Source organism: Syngnathus floridae, chromosome 5 (genome assembly GCF_059516105.1).
Source record: "Syngnathus floridae isolate MCC-2025c chromosome 5, RoL_Sflo_1.0, whole genome shotgun sequence".
NCBI lineage: Eukaryota > Metazoa > Chordata > Actinopteri > Syngnathiformes > Syngnathidae > Syngnathus > Syngnathus floridae.
Window position 1 is genome coordinate 5869640 of NC_142417.1, and position 13002 is coordinate 5882641.

The window sequence follows — 13002 nt, forward strand, 5'->3', positions numbered from 1 at the left end:
TGTGAAAACTGTTACATCATTGATTGACTGATTGAGAGTTGTTACAAAAGACAATGACAATGGCATGGCGTGTCATTGTAAACACACCTCATAAAGTACACTGACTACACATTTGAGCTTTGATGCATTGTGATCACCTGTAGTGGAACAGATGTACTCTTAAGACTCCTATCTTCTTGATTTCCTTTCTAGAAAAATAGCATTAGAATGAAAATAAAGCTTTGGTTGAGACCTCTGATCCACTACACGATATTCTTCAAAGGTAAGAACTCAATTTCCGTAAATTGATAAAAACAAAAAATAAAATGCTGTATCACACAAAAGCATGTGCCAAGCCTGCTGCTGTCCTTAAGGTTTATTCAAATTTTGTTTGAGTCTTAATGGCCTGTTTGTAGGCATAAATGTGGGAAGTGTTAAAGAAATACAATTGAGCAATTTGTTTTTTTATTCTTATGTGCATGAGTATTCACTGAGCGCAGACCGGCACGGTAAGGCACGGACAATAAAAAAGCAGCACAAACAGCAGTCTGTTTTCAAACGTGCAATTTTCCATTTCAAATAAACTATTAGTAGAATTATCTCACTCCCCTCACTCTTACCCTGCAGGCACCGTGCTAGTCCATGTGAAACATCAAACATTGTTGTAAATCTTTACTATTGTAAAAAAAAAAAAAATCAGCATCTACAGTATTGTATTTCATTTCACAAATAGAATTCACAATTCATTCATTTCACAATTAAATAGAACACAAACAATGAAACACTTGGTGCATTCATGCTTTAATCCATTATGTTGGTCATTCTGGTGTGCGTTATCATGTTTGAGGATAAAGAATATATGTCTGTGTTCTGACATAAGCAGTGTAAAATTACCTAGACAGTGCAAGTTTTGTGAGCCTGTGTATGGTTTTACATTAGGATTAACATAGCAGGCTCGGACGTTTCAATAAATACCCAATGTATGTTTTGAACTCAGCATGAATCAGGAGTGGTAATAGACAGGGAATGAATTGAAGTAAGACTTGTTAATGATCTGCCAAACTGCTGCTCATTGTTAAATTCACTGCCACCCTAGCTAGAACTCCTAACTCAAATTAGCCCATTCTGCTAAAAATACACACCTACCAGTGAGCGGGTTCAGAAAACAAACATTTTTTTAGTGTGTGATAAAGATTCCGTTTTGGCACGCGACAGCATCAGACATGTTCTAAAAGGTGACAATTGCATCATTTTAAAACTACCAACTCATGCCATTCTACAGTCACAAGCAAAAGGGTGCGAAAAATAAGAAATGGCACCGCTGGTGATGGAATGTTCATGAAGGACTGTTAGTGCAGTGGTTCGCAAAATAAGGTCACAGCTTGGGGCTTTCCAAAACAAAACAAAAATGAGGAATTTTAAAAAATTGCATAACTACCTATAGGGACCATATAACATTATAAACCAAAATCAATACTTCCTTCTTATTACTTGTTCAGTGGCCAACACTGATGATAAAGACACAAATTGGTTTAGCTTTTAGCACGGTACATGAGCATCTAAGGAGGACAGTGTGGAATGGAAGCGAGATCGTTTACTACTGTCTGGAAGGCACATGAGAAAAGGCTGGAACAATACAATTGAAATTCATTCGCAGTCTTTGGCTGAGATTTGCAGGCAGCAGTGCTAATGGAGTGTCGATTGGTGCGAGGCGTGATCTTCAACAAAATGACGTGGAGCAGCCATGACGTTCTGATGCCTTGTGACTGCAATCCAACTGAGGACGGATGGTCACCAGCCATCAAACAAAACAGTGCCATAATTAAAACATTAGTTTTGCGTTGTTTCGTTAAAGAACAATATGAACTTTTGTCGCTGGACGTGAACTTAAAAAGACTTCAAGCTGTGTTGCCAGCATCATGATGGCAATTTTTTTGTTTTTGTTTATAGGGTGGGCCGTCCAAATATGACTTAGGCTATTTGTTATAAGAAAGTGACGAAATCGTAAAAGCACTATCTTCCAGATGCCGTGTCGCTGACAGCGCAGTCATGTTCCCTTTAAATATAATTCGTTGCTATTATTTGACACGTGTGTTTATGACCATTGGTACCTGGAAATAGCATGGGAGGAACCCGTCCTAATATTTGGATGAGTTCAGTGAACCCATGTAAAGTAGGCAATCTCGTCCAAGTCAACGGGGTAGTCTGTGAGGTACTTGGGGCCATTAACAAAATGTTCCCCCTTGTAGCTTCTCCACCTTCCCGCAGGCAAGTAGATGTCCCGTTCTTGTTTGCCTGCTTCCACCACGGGAGCCACCATCAGGTCATCCCCAATCAGGAACTGGGAGTCGACCTTATAAGCCGCCTCGTCGTCGTTGGCGATCCACCAGAGGGGCCTGATGATGGGATCGCCTGTGTTAAGCACCTCGTGTGCTAACTTCAAAACCTTGGGGGCCACCAGGGACTCGTGGAGTTGGGTGAACTTTTGCGCTATTTCCACAACCTACACAGAGATACGACATTAATAGGACAGACAATGAAGACATAAACCATCAAAATATACGTAGACATTCTCTCTCTAGAATAGGTCAAATGGCATGCTTTGTTGTACAGAATAATGGATTATAATCAGTGTTTCCCAAATAAAACTATGAAAAATAATTGAAATCCATAGAAACCAAATATGGCCATACGAGATGACCTGTATGAAATGCAAAGACGCACAAATTGTTTTGTCAATTTGTCAGTAGCGAACAAAGAAAGTCATGAAATACTATGCAACTAACATGATAGTCTTAAACTCACTTTGTCGTCATAGTACCATGGTGGAATGGAAAACTGCATAGCAGGCATGAACGCAGACAGCTCCAACCATCTGATGTACAGCTCTCGGTCAGGCAGCGCTACCCCATTTTTTAAGCTTCCTAAAGTACAACAAAAATACATAAATTCTCCTTTATGGAAGAAAAAAACATTTACAGTGAATCAGCATTGGCATATTTGTGGTTATTTATTTTTTTCCTATCCTCATTTCTTTGCCCGCGTTTGAAATATCCTGTATTGTTTCTCAGTTATTTGCTATTTGTGCCAGGGCTCTGTCACTATCCTCAGCAAATAGTGATGATTCATCGTAATGTTCATTTCCTTGAAGTTGTAAAGATCCATACCTGTCATGTGTTCAGGGTACGCATTCCCGCCGATCATATCGGGCAGGACAAACTGGTAGCCCAGGATGCTGATGGTGAGGACCGTGGGAATGATGGACTTGAGGCCGAGCTCATAACCCCACACCGAGTCCCTATCAATGATCCTGTAGAAACAGGAGATATTCTGACTCTGGTAGCCCACCCTCAGCTCGGCCCGCTCGCTAAACGGGATGGCCATCTCTGTGTAGCGGCGGGTGAAGGTGGAGGGGTCCGTCAGAGGGATGACGGTGCTAAACTGTTGAGGTAGATAGCTTGTCTCCCCGGCGTCAAACTTAAAGGAGGTCACACCGTATTGTGCTTTGAGCTTGCTCAGTTGGACCGAGTACCAGTCGCGGGCATCTGGGTTGGTAAAGTCCAAGATTCCGCCAATGCCGTTCCACCAGCGAACCAGAGCTGGCAGCTCACCGCCGGGCTCGCGCACAAACAATCCTTTCTGGATGGCGACGTCAAAGTTGATGGAGTCGTAGTTGATAAAGGGGTGAGTCCAGAGTGTCACTCGAAAGCCGTCCTCTCGGAGCGTGTCGAACATAGCGCTGGCGTTGGGAAACTTCTGCGGGTCAAAGTCAAACTCGCCGTAGTCGGCGGTGTAGCGGTCGTCGAGCTCCAGGTGGGAGCAGGTGAAGCCGTGTTTGATAATGTCGGAGGCATAATGCAGCAACTTCTCTTGGCTGACAGACGTCTTGTACAGAGCCCAAGTGGACCACACCGGGTGCTTGAACACCTCATCAGAAGGAACCTTGACAGGCTTTGGGAAATAGCGACGCACCTGACAACATAAGAACAAAAATGTACTTTGGCTGCAGAACCTTGTGCGTGCATCAGTCAAGCTGCTTGTTTGTCAAATTTCTAGAAAAGCCACACATTCACAAGAGTCCACATTATTTGTGAGCTTATCCAAAAGAGACTCAATGCTGCCAAATCATTAACTTTCCCATCTTATTGATCAAACAAGGTTGGCCAGAACCCCCGTCCCGATTTCCCAAAAAGAAAAAAAACAATCGACGCCAGCGGCGCTCCTTGTTTGGATTTCTGCTGACAATGTAATTCAGAGTTAAATGTCACTCCCACCAAGAAATACAATGGTCAATGCTCACCATGTATTTATGAATTGAAGTAACATCTGAGCCCACACACACTCTGTAGCTGAGTTGTGGTGAGGCTTGCTCTCCCTCTGGTAGTTTGAATGGAGAATCTTGGTATCGGGCTTGGAAGTGAAGCGTCATGTCCTTCTCAGACCAGCCCATATGAAACGGTACAGAATCGTTGATCTTGATGGCCACCGCATTGGACGAGAGCCAGTAGCGTTCTAAAATCCCTCCAAAAGCATTCCGGTTTGAGTAGACGTCGCTGGTGACGAAAGGCTGCGGTTCCTGCTCGCCCTCGATGGCGATCGGCCAGCGCTGGGTGGCCGATTCTGCCCCTCCGTACCAGTGAGAGCCATTACAAGCCATGGCGTGTTCCACTGTGTGCTTATATTGCAGAGGCTCCCAGCGCACGCGGTAGCACATCACCGTGTCCTTCAGTCGCACCGTGTGGATGAAAAAGTTGATCTTGCCAGCATCTGATTGGCTGCAGCTTAGCATATTTTCCTCATGGGAGCAGGAGTTTAAATCAAGTGCGGCGGACCTGCAGATGATTCAAGAGAACAAGCTAACCACTTCATCATATATGTCATGCAACATAACAGAAAATGAACACGTTTTCACGGATCTAACGTCGAGCGCGTCTTGAGTACGAGATGAACGTCAGTTCTCCTATACTCTGGAGTTGATCATTGTTTCTCGATTGCTTATTCGATGACATTGATCAATTGAGACAAATACCAGTTCTGACCATAAGAGAGACTCTTGATTAAGGCCACAACTGGAGTAGCTGTGTTCTCCCCAAGAGGCTAATCACTCGGACTAGTTTCCATTATCCATTGACCCATTTTAGTCACACAGAAGAGGACTGTTGTTCAGTCAATGGTTTAGCTTATGTGAGTGGGGGAGGTGGGTAACTATTTTGGTATTGTGTGCTTAATAAATATGTATTTTCATCGAAAAGGAATGTCTTAACCTCTGGCCTCAAAGATTTTCCAATTTTTCTCTAATACACAGTTTTTAAGCGTACAATTTGCACAAACACACAGGAAGAGAAACCCACCTGAAAGTCATTGTAAATATAATAGCGCCTGCTTGGTTCCGGATGACAAAACCATCCTTGTTGAGGTCCAGCAGCTCTGTCTTCAGGAGCTGGGCTTTGCGCAGAGATGCCGAGTAGTAGCACCAGGCCACCACGGCGGCCAGAACCAACACACAGCCCAGAACACTCGCAATGACCAGGGGCCGAGCTTCCCGAGTTCCTGGCTTTTTTAGCGGGGAGCCCCCGCTCCCCTCGGACAGGTGCTGCTCCCCTGGGGCCACAATTTGGTACATACTGAACTTGACGGAAGTGAGGGAGGAGCTGTAAAGAATTGCCAAAACTGGTGATGTTCAGAAGAGCGATTCCGCCCGGTAGTAGTCATGGAGTTGGAGGAAGAACGATGGATGGATGATGGATGGATGGATGAATGGTCTACCTTCCTGTCCTTCGTAATGTTTCCATTTTGGAATGCACCAACCTTGATGGCAGACAGACAGACAGACAGCAGTGCAGTAGTCATGTAACAAAATAGTAAATATTCGTGCTGCAGACTCACTGATGACGTAATGATGCATTCGCCTGATTAACAAATGCACCGCTATTGATTGGGTCCTCACAAAAAAGCTTGCATATTCTGGCCCCTGGTGAGTTCGTTTCTGTGCAAAGGGAATTTCAACAAGAAGATAATATGAGAAGGCAGATGAAGCTGAAAGGTGTAGGGGCTCTGTTACCAACAACATTGTTGTTGAGCTCCGTTTAATATTACATTTAAAATATGATTCATCAAATTGAAATTGCTTATACTAATGTCATTTTATCGTAATTATGTGGGTAGCGTCAACTTATAGTATAAGTATTAAGTATACTCACCGTTCGTTTCTGTTTTTCGATTCTTTCACAGTATGGCCTGTGTTGAAAGCCTACGTTTTTTTTATCCATGTACTCACGAACTACGGTAACGGCGACTTATATAAAAAAAAAAAAAAACGATAGACAACTTAGGTACAATTTCCGGTTACGACTCTGACCTTGGTACACCAGCACAGGCTTTTAAGATAGAAAATAAAAACCAATGAGAACAATGTGAACGTAATACATGACTGATTTCTATCGTCGTGGGTACATATTGCTAATGTCTTTTAAGGTAAAAACTAAGCGGGTTTATAAAAAGTGGTTGGCTCGTCTTCACAAAGGTTTTTAATTTATTTAACGCCCGGATGTAACACAAAATCTATAGTTCGCAAGAGGCCCCTGCTGTCAACTATAAAACGAATATTTTTTCGCGCAGATTGGATAGCACTCAATGTTAACCATACCAGCTACAAAGATGTAACTCAATAATTGATGAAATTATGGTTTAAAATAGAAAGAGAACGTGCTTACTTGTCCATTGTGTCGCTTTTCTCTTCAAGCACAAACACACACACACCCGCCAAGTGCTGCGCAGGTGCAACTATGCAGCTCAGTGTGCCCGCCCACTCAACCATAAGCAACGACGCTCATTCGTCCAGACGCACGTCATTCAATAATGGGGGATTTTGGGTATTGTAGTTTGCTAGTTTTTCAAACATAGTTCACAAGTTTTTGAAACAATTTGCAATCTGGTGTGTTAAATAACACATTTAATGTATACAATGGAATGCAAATGTTTGGTCAGCCTTGTTCATTTTCATAATTTTGATCAAATATTAAATATCTTAATACGTATATCATTTTAAAATACCTTCAGCCACAATCCAGACACTCATTAGAAACTATACGAAGCATTTAGATGCTGTTATTTCTGCAAAAGTAGGAGCAACTAAACATTGAGTTCAGGTTGTTGTTTTTTGCAGGTTTGCCCAAATGTATGCACGTGCCGATTTTTGTTTAACCAATTATTGCACACTTTCTGTAAATCACATCAACTTTATTTCACTTATCAAATATCACCGTTTCTCCCCGATATGATATATTTAACAGATTGTTTTTTCATCCAAACTCAATGATTTATAAAGGAAAATTATGAAAATCGACAACTTTTTGTACATCATAATGAGTATACTTTAATGTTATTATGATAAATGGTATTTGACTTTTATATCACTTTTCCGTCTGTCAAGGCCCTCAAAGTTTGCACACATGCACACACACACAAAGTTGGATGACTTAATGCTGACTGACAACAAATTTGTGCATCTTTAGTTGGGATGCTGCAGTGGTGGACCGTTGTGCTTGTGACAACTGAGGCTTGTCTGAAGTGCGTCCCAGAGGTCAACGACAAGTTCGACACGATTTCAGATACGCCAGATAAAAAAACAACGATTGCTGGCCTAAATGAACAATACAGGAAAAAAACTCATCTGTGGGGTGTCATAGGTAAGAATTACAACATTTGGAACAGCACAACCCATAATAACTTATTTTCCTATAGTGATTTATTTTCAGAAGAATTTTTTTTAATGATGATTTCATTTCACGCTGTCAAATGAGCGACAGTATTTCATGGTGGCGAATGGCCTGCATCTCTCTCTGCCCAGATCCGACCAGCCTGTACAAAGCCAAAACTCTGTACTTTAATGAATTTGATATGATCAAGAAGACCTCGGGTGAGAACTGGCCGGCACCAGCTCTAATTATTGCTGAACATTAGCAAAGACGGTGGGACTTGATGATTTTATGTGTTAATGTTAACTTGAAAGTTCTCCTGTCCAATACTTAAAATGCTACATTTCATTTAGAAATAAATATAGGTCAAAGAGTATTCTGGAGTTGTTCTATTTTATATATGGACTATGTTTCTAGCAGATGAAACTGATTTTGACACTAAGTGTTGCTTTTAATTCTAGTACAAGGTGTCGATCAGTTTGCTCCATTGGTTTCTAAATGGGTGGATATTTTAGAAAAGCACATAAACAAGTCCAATATTCCTGAAGGTAAATAGCTTTAATATGAGAGAGTGCATATCCTTTCACCTTCTAATACATGCTTTGTTTGTCTTTCTTTCAGAATTGTGCCCCAACATGTGTGGTGAGTTTGATTGTGTTGCAAAAAGTTGGCGCTAGAATTTTGGCACGCACATGATGTGTGCCTACTGCTTGCCACTCAGGACTCTTGCAAAGACGAGTAATGGATTGCAAGACCTGCAAGTACAAGATCCACAGCTGTCCGTCTCTGACCGGCAAAGTGGATTGTGGTGGTATATGTCCTGTTCTAAAAATAGGCCGGCCACGTGGTGTGACCAGTCTGCAGATGTGTTCTGTGTTGCCTGTCCATATGAAAGGAAAATATGAATCCATTATCATCCCTTTTTTTTGTATCCTGCCCTCGCTCACTTTTTCTGCAGAATACAAGATACAGGCTGTGGAGAGAGATCAGGTATTACTGGACTGTTTCCAACAGTGGCATTCTCTGATGATCGGGAGGGCATTCTACATCTGGACCAACGGCACAAAGGTCTCCCTTGTTTTCAATCGTAAATATACATGCACATGGGCCCACTGATAGGATTGTTTTTTTTTTCCCGGGGGGGGGGGAGGATATGTCAGTGTTTCCGCAATAAAGGTTCATTTTACATGTTCTCATCAGGGAGTGGGTAAAAATGCGGAAAAGAAAAATGATCAGAAAATATCACATAGCTGTTCTGTGATGTGTCCAAGCTTTCGAATATTGTCCTGTTGACTCATGTTACTTGTTTGTTTTTTCTGTGTTCAGGTCATTAAGGGTGACTCTGATGAGACGAGCTCCACATTGAGGTCATTCGCGGACGACTCAAAGCTTGTGTTGAATCAGATCCACTTGAGCGATAAGGGGACGTATCGATGCACACTGAAAAACAGCCGAACCGTTTTCTTCCGAACTGTAATGCACGTTACCGGTAAAGTCATTGGCATTTTCAACGTGCAAGTTGATTTAAAAATGGACTAAGTTGCATTTCAGGTCCTCATAACGTAAAAACAAATGTCTTGTAAATTTGACACACAACAAGGTCAAATGATTTTTTTTTTTAATTGTCAAGTATACAAAAATGAGGCTTCAAAATGATCACCCCGTTTGTTGTCTTTGCTCTCATGCAAAACTAGTACTACAAACTTTGATTGCTGTATGTAATCATCCTCTGCAGTCATTAAAGGAGCGATCGAAACGCAACCACCTAACGTCACAATGCCTACACTGCTTTCTGAAGACACCGAAAACGTTTTTCAATCCTCCTCGTCCGCCTCGCTGGTTCTGCTCATGGCTGTCATCACCGCGTTCTCTCTGGCAGGGAGCCTCATCCTCATTGTTGCCATTGGGTAAGTCATAGGAAAGATGACAAGCAAGAGCATTGGTATGCTTATTAACAGCCTTTCGGAACATGCTACTTAGGTGATGTTTGAATGTGATCAATCATTCTATGTGATCCACAGAAAGAGGATTATTCAAAAAAGGAAAATGGCGACGCAGAGTGCTCGGGTGCAAGAGGAAGAAAATAACATATTCACCTCTTTGTGGGCCAGATGGCAGGCAAAGTAAAGTAAATGATTCTTGTGGAAGTAGAAATTTCAAATGGATGCGACGGAATGGATGGATGGATGAATTGGAATGAATTTGGGGAATATGGAAATAAAATAATTCTCAATATGGCCCAATGACCTGAACATCGAGTTAAGTTGGAATGTGAAGGAACATTTTTTTGTCTCAATCTCTCTTTTTTTTTATTTATGTGGAATTGTGAATTAAATGGTTTGAATTACTTGATGAATGTGAAAGTGTGTCAATAAAGTGGAGAGACCTTTTTTTTTGTGTGGCTGTCAGTAAATGCACTTTATAATAGCAGGAAAATGACTTTAAATGTGAATAAGGTGCTAGGGGACGCATTCAGTCTTGATTTTACTTGATACATATAAATTGAATACTAAACAGTGACCTCTAGTGGTTGCAGTTTTAAAATCTTCTATAGTCATCCAGCAGATGTCACTATCACCTTGATTTTAACACAAGGTGGCTACTTGAACGAAGAACAATTGAAATGACAGGTGACGATCTGAAAAGAGTAGGATCAAATCCTACATGATCCTGTCCCATTCTTATTAAATATAGATTTGATACAAGCAGAGTATCAAATGATTCGAAGAATGCAACATTCCTGTCAAAAAGTTGCAGGGATGTCAATCCTCCCCTAGATGTCGGGGTGGGCAGGGTGTCGCCAGAGAATGACCAGGGTTGCCCTTGGCCACGACGTAGCTCCGCCTCTGTCAGGACGCACACTGAGACGATATGCCACTGTGCATCGCTCCAAATTCTCTAATAGGAGAACACCTCCACAATGGGGTGCCACTTCCACAAATAAACGCCGATGCTGGCTATCTTTCGCTTTTGCATGTCACAAAACAATTTCAGCTAGCACATTATTTTGCCACCCCATCATCATAAAAGATTGATGTCGGAGTGTCCTTTTGGTGTGTTGGGAAGAACTTCAGCACATTTTTCCAACAATGCGCACACTTTCCTTGTTGCTCTGAAAAGGTATGGAGTCATATGAGCGAGTTCGTGCCTAAAACATCGGCGCCTAGAACCGCGTAATATTGTGCACCGAAAGCTGAGCGGCACAGCCTTGCCACCGCCTCTCCGTGCACAACACATTAGCTGGGAAAAGGCAAATAATCCACCCAGGGGAAACGGACACAGTACTTGATTGGAGAGCACTCCAGTGCTTAAAAGCTTTATTTTGTTTCCTTTTATATTTATAATATGTAGCGCGGATGGGGACAATATGTATCACCATTATGGGTGTCTACTTGAAGCCCGCAAGCTGTGATTCCACAGGAGAACTCCTCTTTAATTAAATGAATAATGTGTGCGCGGCGGGCGCATTACCAAACAAACAGGACCTCCTACCCACGGACCATTCATAAGGCCATGTGTCTAGATGCGTAGGCTGCTGAGTGTGCGTGCGTGCGTGTGTGTTTATGTCACGGAGGCCACCCACCCACTCTGGAACAGCACAACACAAAACCCCGGCGCCGTTTCATTTTAGGGGCATGACGCAAGCAGACTATGCAATCAGGTACTTGACCTCAGCATGCTACGAGGGGGGCAGAATTTTTTTTTTTTTTTTTTCATGGGGTGGGACGTGCTGCGGGGCGGTATAATGTGGAGGGATTTAAGCGGAAGTCAAGTTATGATGAAAATGCATGAGCACAAGGGTCTTATATGCTGCAGCGCGTGAGGTAACACGGCAAATTTATATACTGAAATGGGGGGCGTCCAATCATGCCCCTTTTCTTACAGGTCACATTAAAATTCCTTCACAAAATTAATTATTCAATTCCAAGGTCATTCTTTCACTTTTCCAAGAATCAAAAGGGCAATGGTATGTTCTTGAAGTATTTTTTTTTTTTTTGCATGTAATCCGGATCAGTTACAGATCCCAAAAACATGCATTAGGTTCCTCAAGACTAATTTTACCCCCAAAACATTTCTGTCAACCCTCCCAAATTCTCCAAAAGACACTGATAAATGTTCAACATACATTTTAAAATTTCAAGTGACCTTTGATGATTTCTTATTATTAATAAAAAAATATTATAATTACCTGTGTGAAGCTGAAATCAATTAATTTTATTATTTTATTATACATATTTTTAATTATATTTCTTTGTAATTATAGGAAGGAAACAGATGTATAAGACTACTTTATTTCACAATCTCCAAGTGTTTGTTTACCTTTTAACATGATCCCCTCTCTAAAACTCTTAGGAAATCACAATGTCCCATCACGAGTGAGCTATTTTTCAAAAAGGCCCACAGGCTACTACTTTACATGGTCCTCGAGGGCTACCTGGTGCCCGTTGATACAAATTCTCATTTTCCGAGTGGAATAAATAAATCTGTTTCACAGCAGATGGCTGTAAGCGCAATTTCTTTGTAGAATGATGTTTTTAACCCTCATGAAGTACACCAAGCATAGCCCATGATTCATAAATGGCTAACACCAACAGTTACGTGCATCCGTAGCTCACCAAAGTCATTCTTCATAAAGAAGACTTTCTTTTGATCTGGAGGTCCCGAAGTTATGACTTTGCATCACAAGAAGGCAATAAAAAGACTATTCATAAGATCCATGAGAAATCACATGGAATAGTGCCCGAGGTCCTTGAATGTACAGCAAATGTGTATCTGTGAAAATACAGCGTCAAGAACAGGCCTGTCCTTGATTTGTACTAGCCCAAAATGCTTGACAAGAAAATACAACAGAAAAACACACTGTTTCAGTGCAAGGACCTTTCAGAAGTTTGCTTATCTGAGCAACGGAGATGGAGTCCGGCAGCTTCAAAAGAGCAAACTATTAAAGTTCTACTTGCCGGTGGGGGGGGGGGCAAGGGCCTGTTTCTCAACTGACTTGATTGGGAGCATGGGTGGCGCACTTACGGGGGATGTGGGGTTTTCATCATTGACACTTTTCTCCATGAAAGGGCCAACAACTTACTCACATCTTGCTGTTATGAATATCAAGCCACTCTCTTAAGCCAGCAGCCAGTCACTGCAAAATGTGGGTGTGTACCCCCAAAACTTCAATGTTATGTTAGAAGATGGATGGATTGACAGACATGTCCTGCCAATCCCCCCCCCCCAAAAAAAAGTAAAATCTCTACTTCAGATTACTTTGTAGGGCCTGTAAAGAAATCAGAAAAAAATGTTTGGGTAATGCAACAATAATCACAAGTTTCAG

At 41.8% G+C, this 13002-nt stretch overlaps 2 protein-coding genes across 6 annotated transcripts; one reads left to right on the forward strand and one right to left on the reverse strand.

Moving 5' to 3' along the window:
• The first annotated feature begins 102 nt into the window (after window positions 1-102).
• izumo1 (izumo sperm-egg fusion 1) lies at window positions 103-10066 on the forward strand. 3 transcript variants are annotated; one of them, XM_088376685.1, is made up of 10 exons: window positions 103-262; window positions 7494-7667; window positions 7829-7897; window positions 8138-8224; window positions 8298-8318; window positions 8398-8487; window positions 8635-8744; window positions 9003-9165; window positions 9412-9583; window positions 9698-10066. In XM_088376685.1, the coding sequence occupies exons 1-10, from the start codon at window positions 208-210 to the stop codon at window positions 9801-9803; spliced, it is 1047 nt and encodes a 348-aa protein (XP_088232811.1). In that variant the 5' UTR covers window positions 103-207; the 3' UTR covers window positions 9804-10066. The 3 variants fall into 3 exon arrangements, with proteins under 3 accessions (XP_088232811.1, XP_088232812.1, XP_088232813.1); XM_088376686.1 differs by lacking the exon at window positions 8138-8224; XM_088376687.1 differs by lacking the exons at window positions 7829-7897; window positions 8138-8224.
• Window positions 423-6786, reverse strand: LOC148397758 (alpha-galactosidase MYORG-like). Of its 3 annotated transcripts, none has more exons than XM_088376681.1 (7): window positions 6693-6786; window positions 5866-5965; window positions 5331-5787; window positions 4280-4811; window positions 3147-3951; window positions 2785-2903; window positions 423-2482 (listed from the first exon to the last, which is right to left on the reverse strand). In XM_088376681.1, the coding sequence occupies exons 3-7, from the start codon at window positions 5600-5602 to the stop codon at window positions 2135-2137; spliced, it is 2076 nt and encodes a 691-aa protein (XP_088232807.1). In that variant the 5' UTR covers window positions 5603-5787; window positions 5866-5965; window positions 6693-6786; the 3' UTR covers window positions 423-2134. The 3 variants fall into 3 exon arrangements, with proteins under 3 accessions (XP_088232807.1, XP_088232808.1, XP_088232810.1); XM_088376682.1 differs by lacking the exon at window positions 6693-6786 and adding an exon at window positions 6180-6639; XM_088376684.1 differs by lacking the exon at window positions 5866-5965 and having other exon boundaries at window positions 6693-6776.
• Window positions 10067-13002: the final 2936 nt, after the last annotated feature.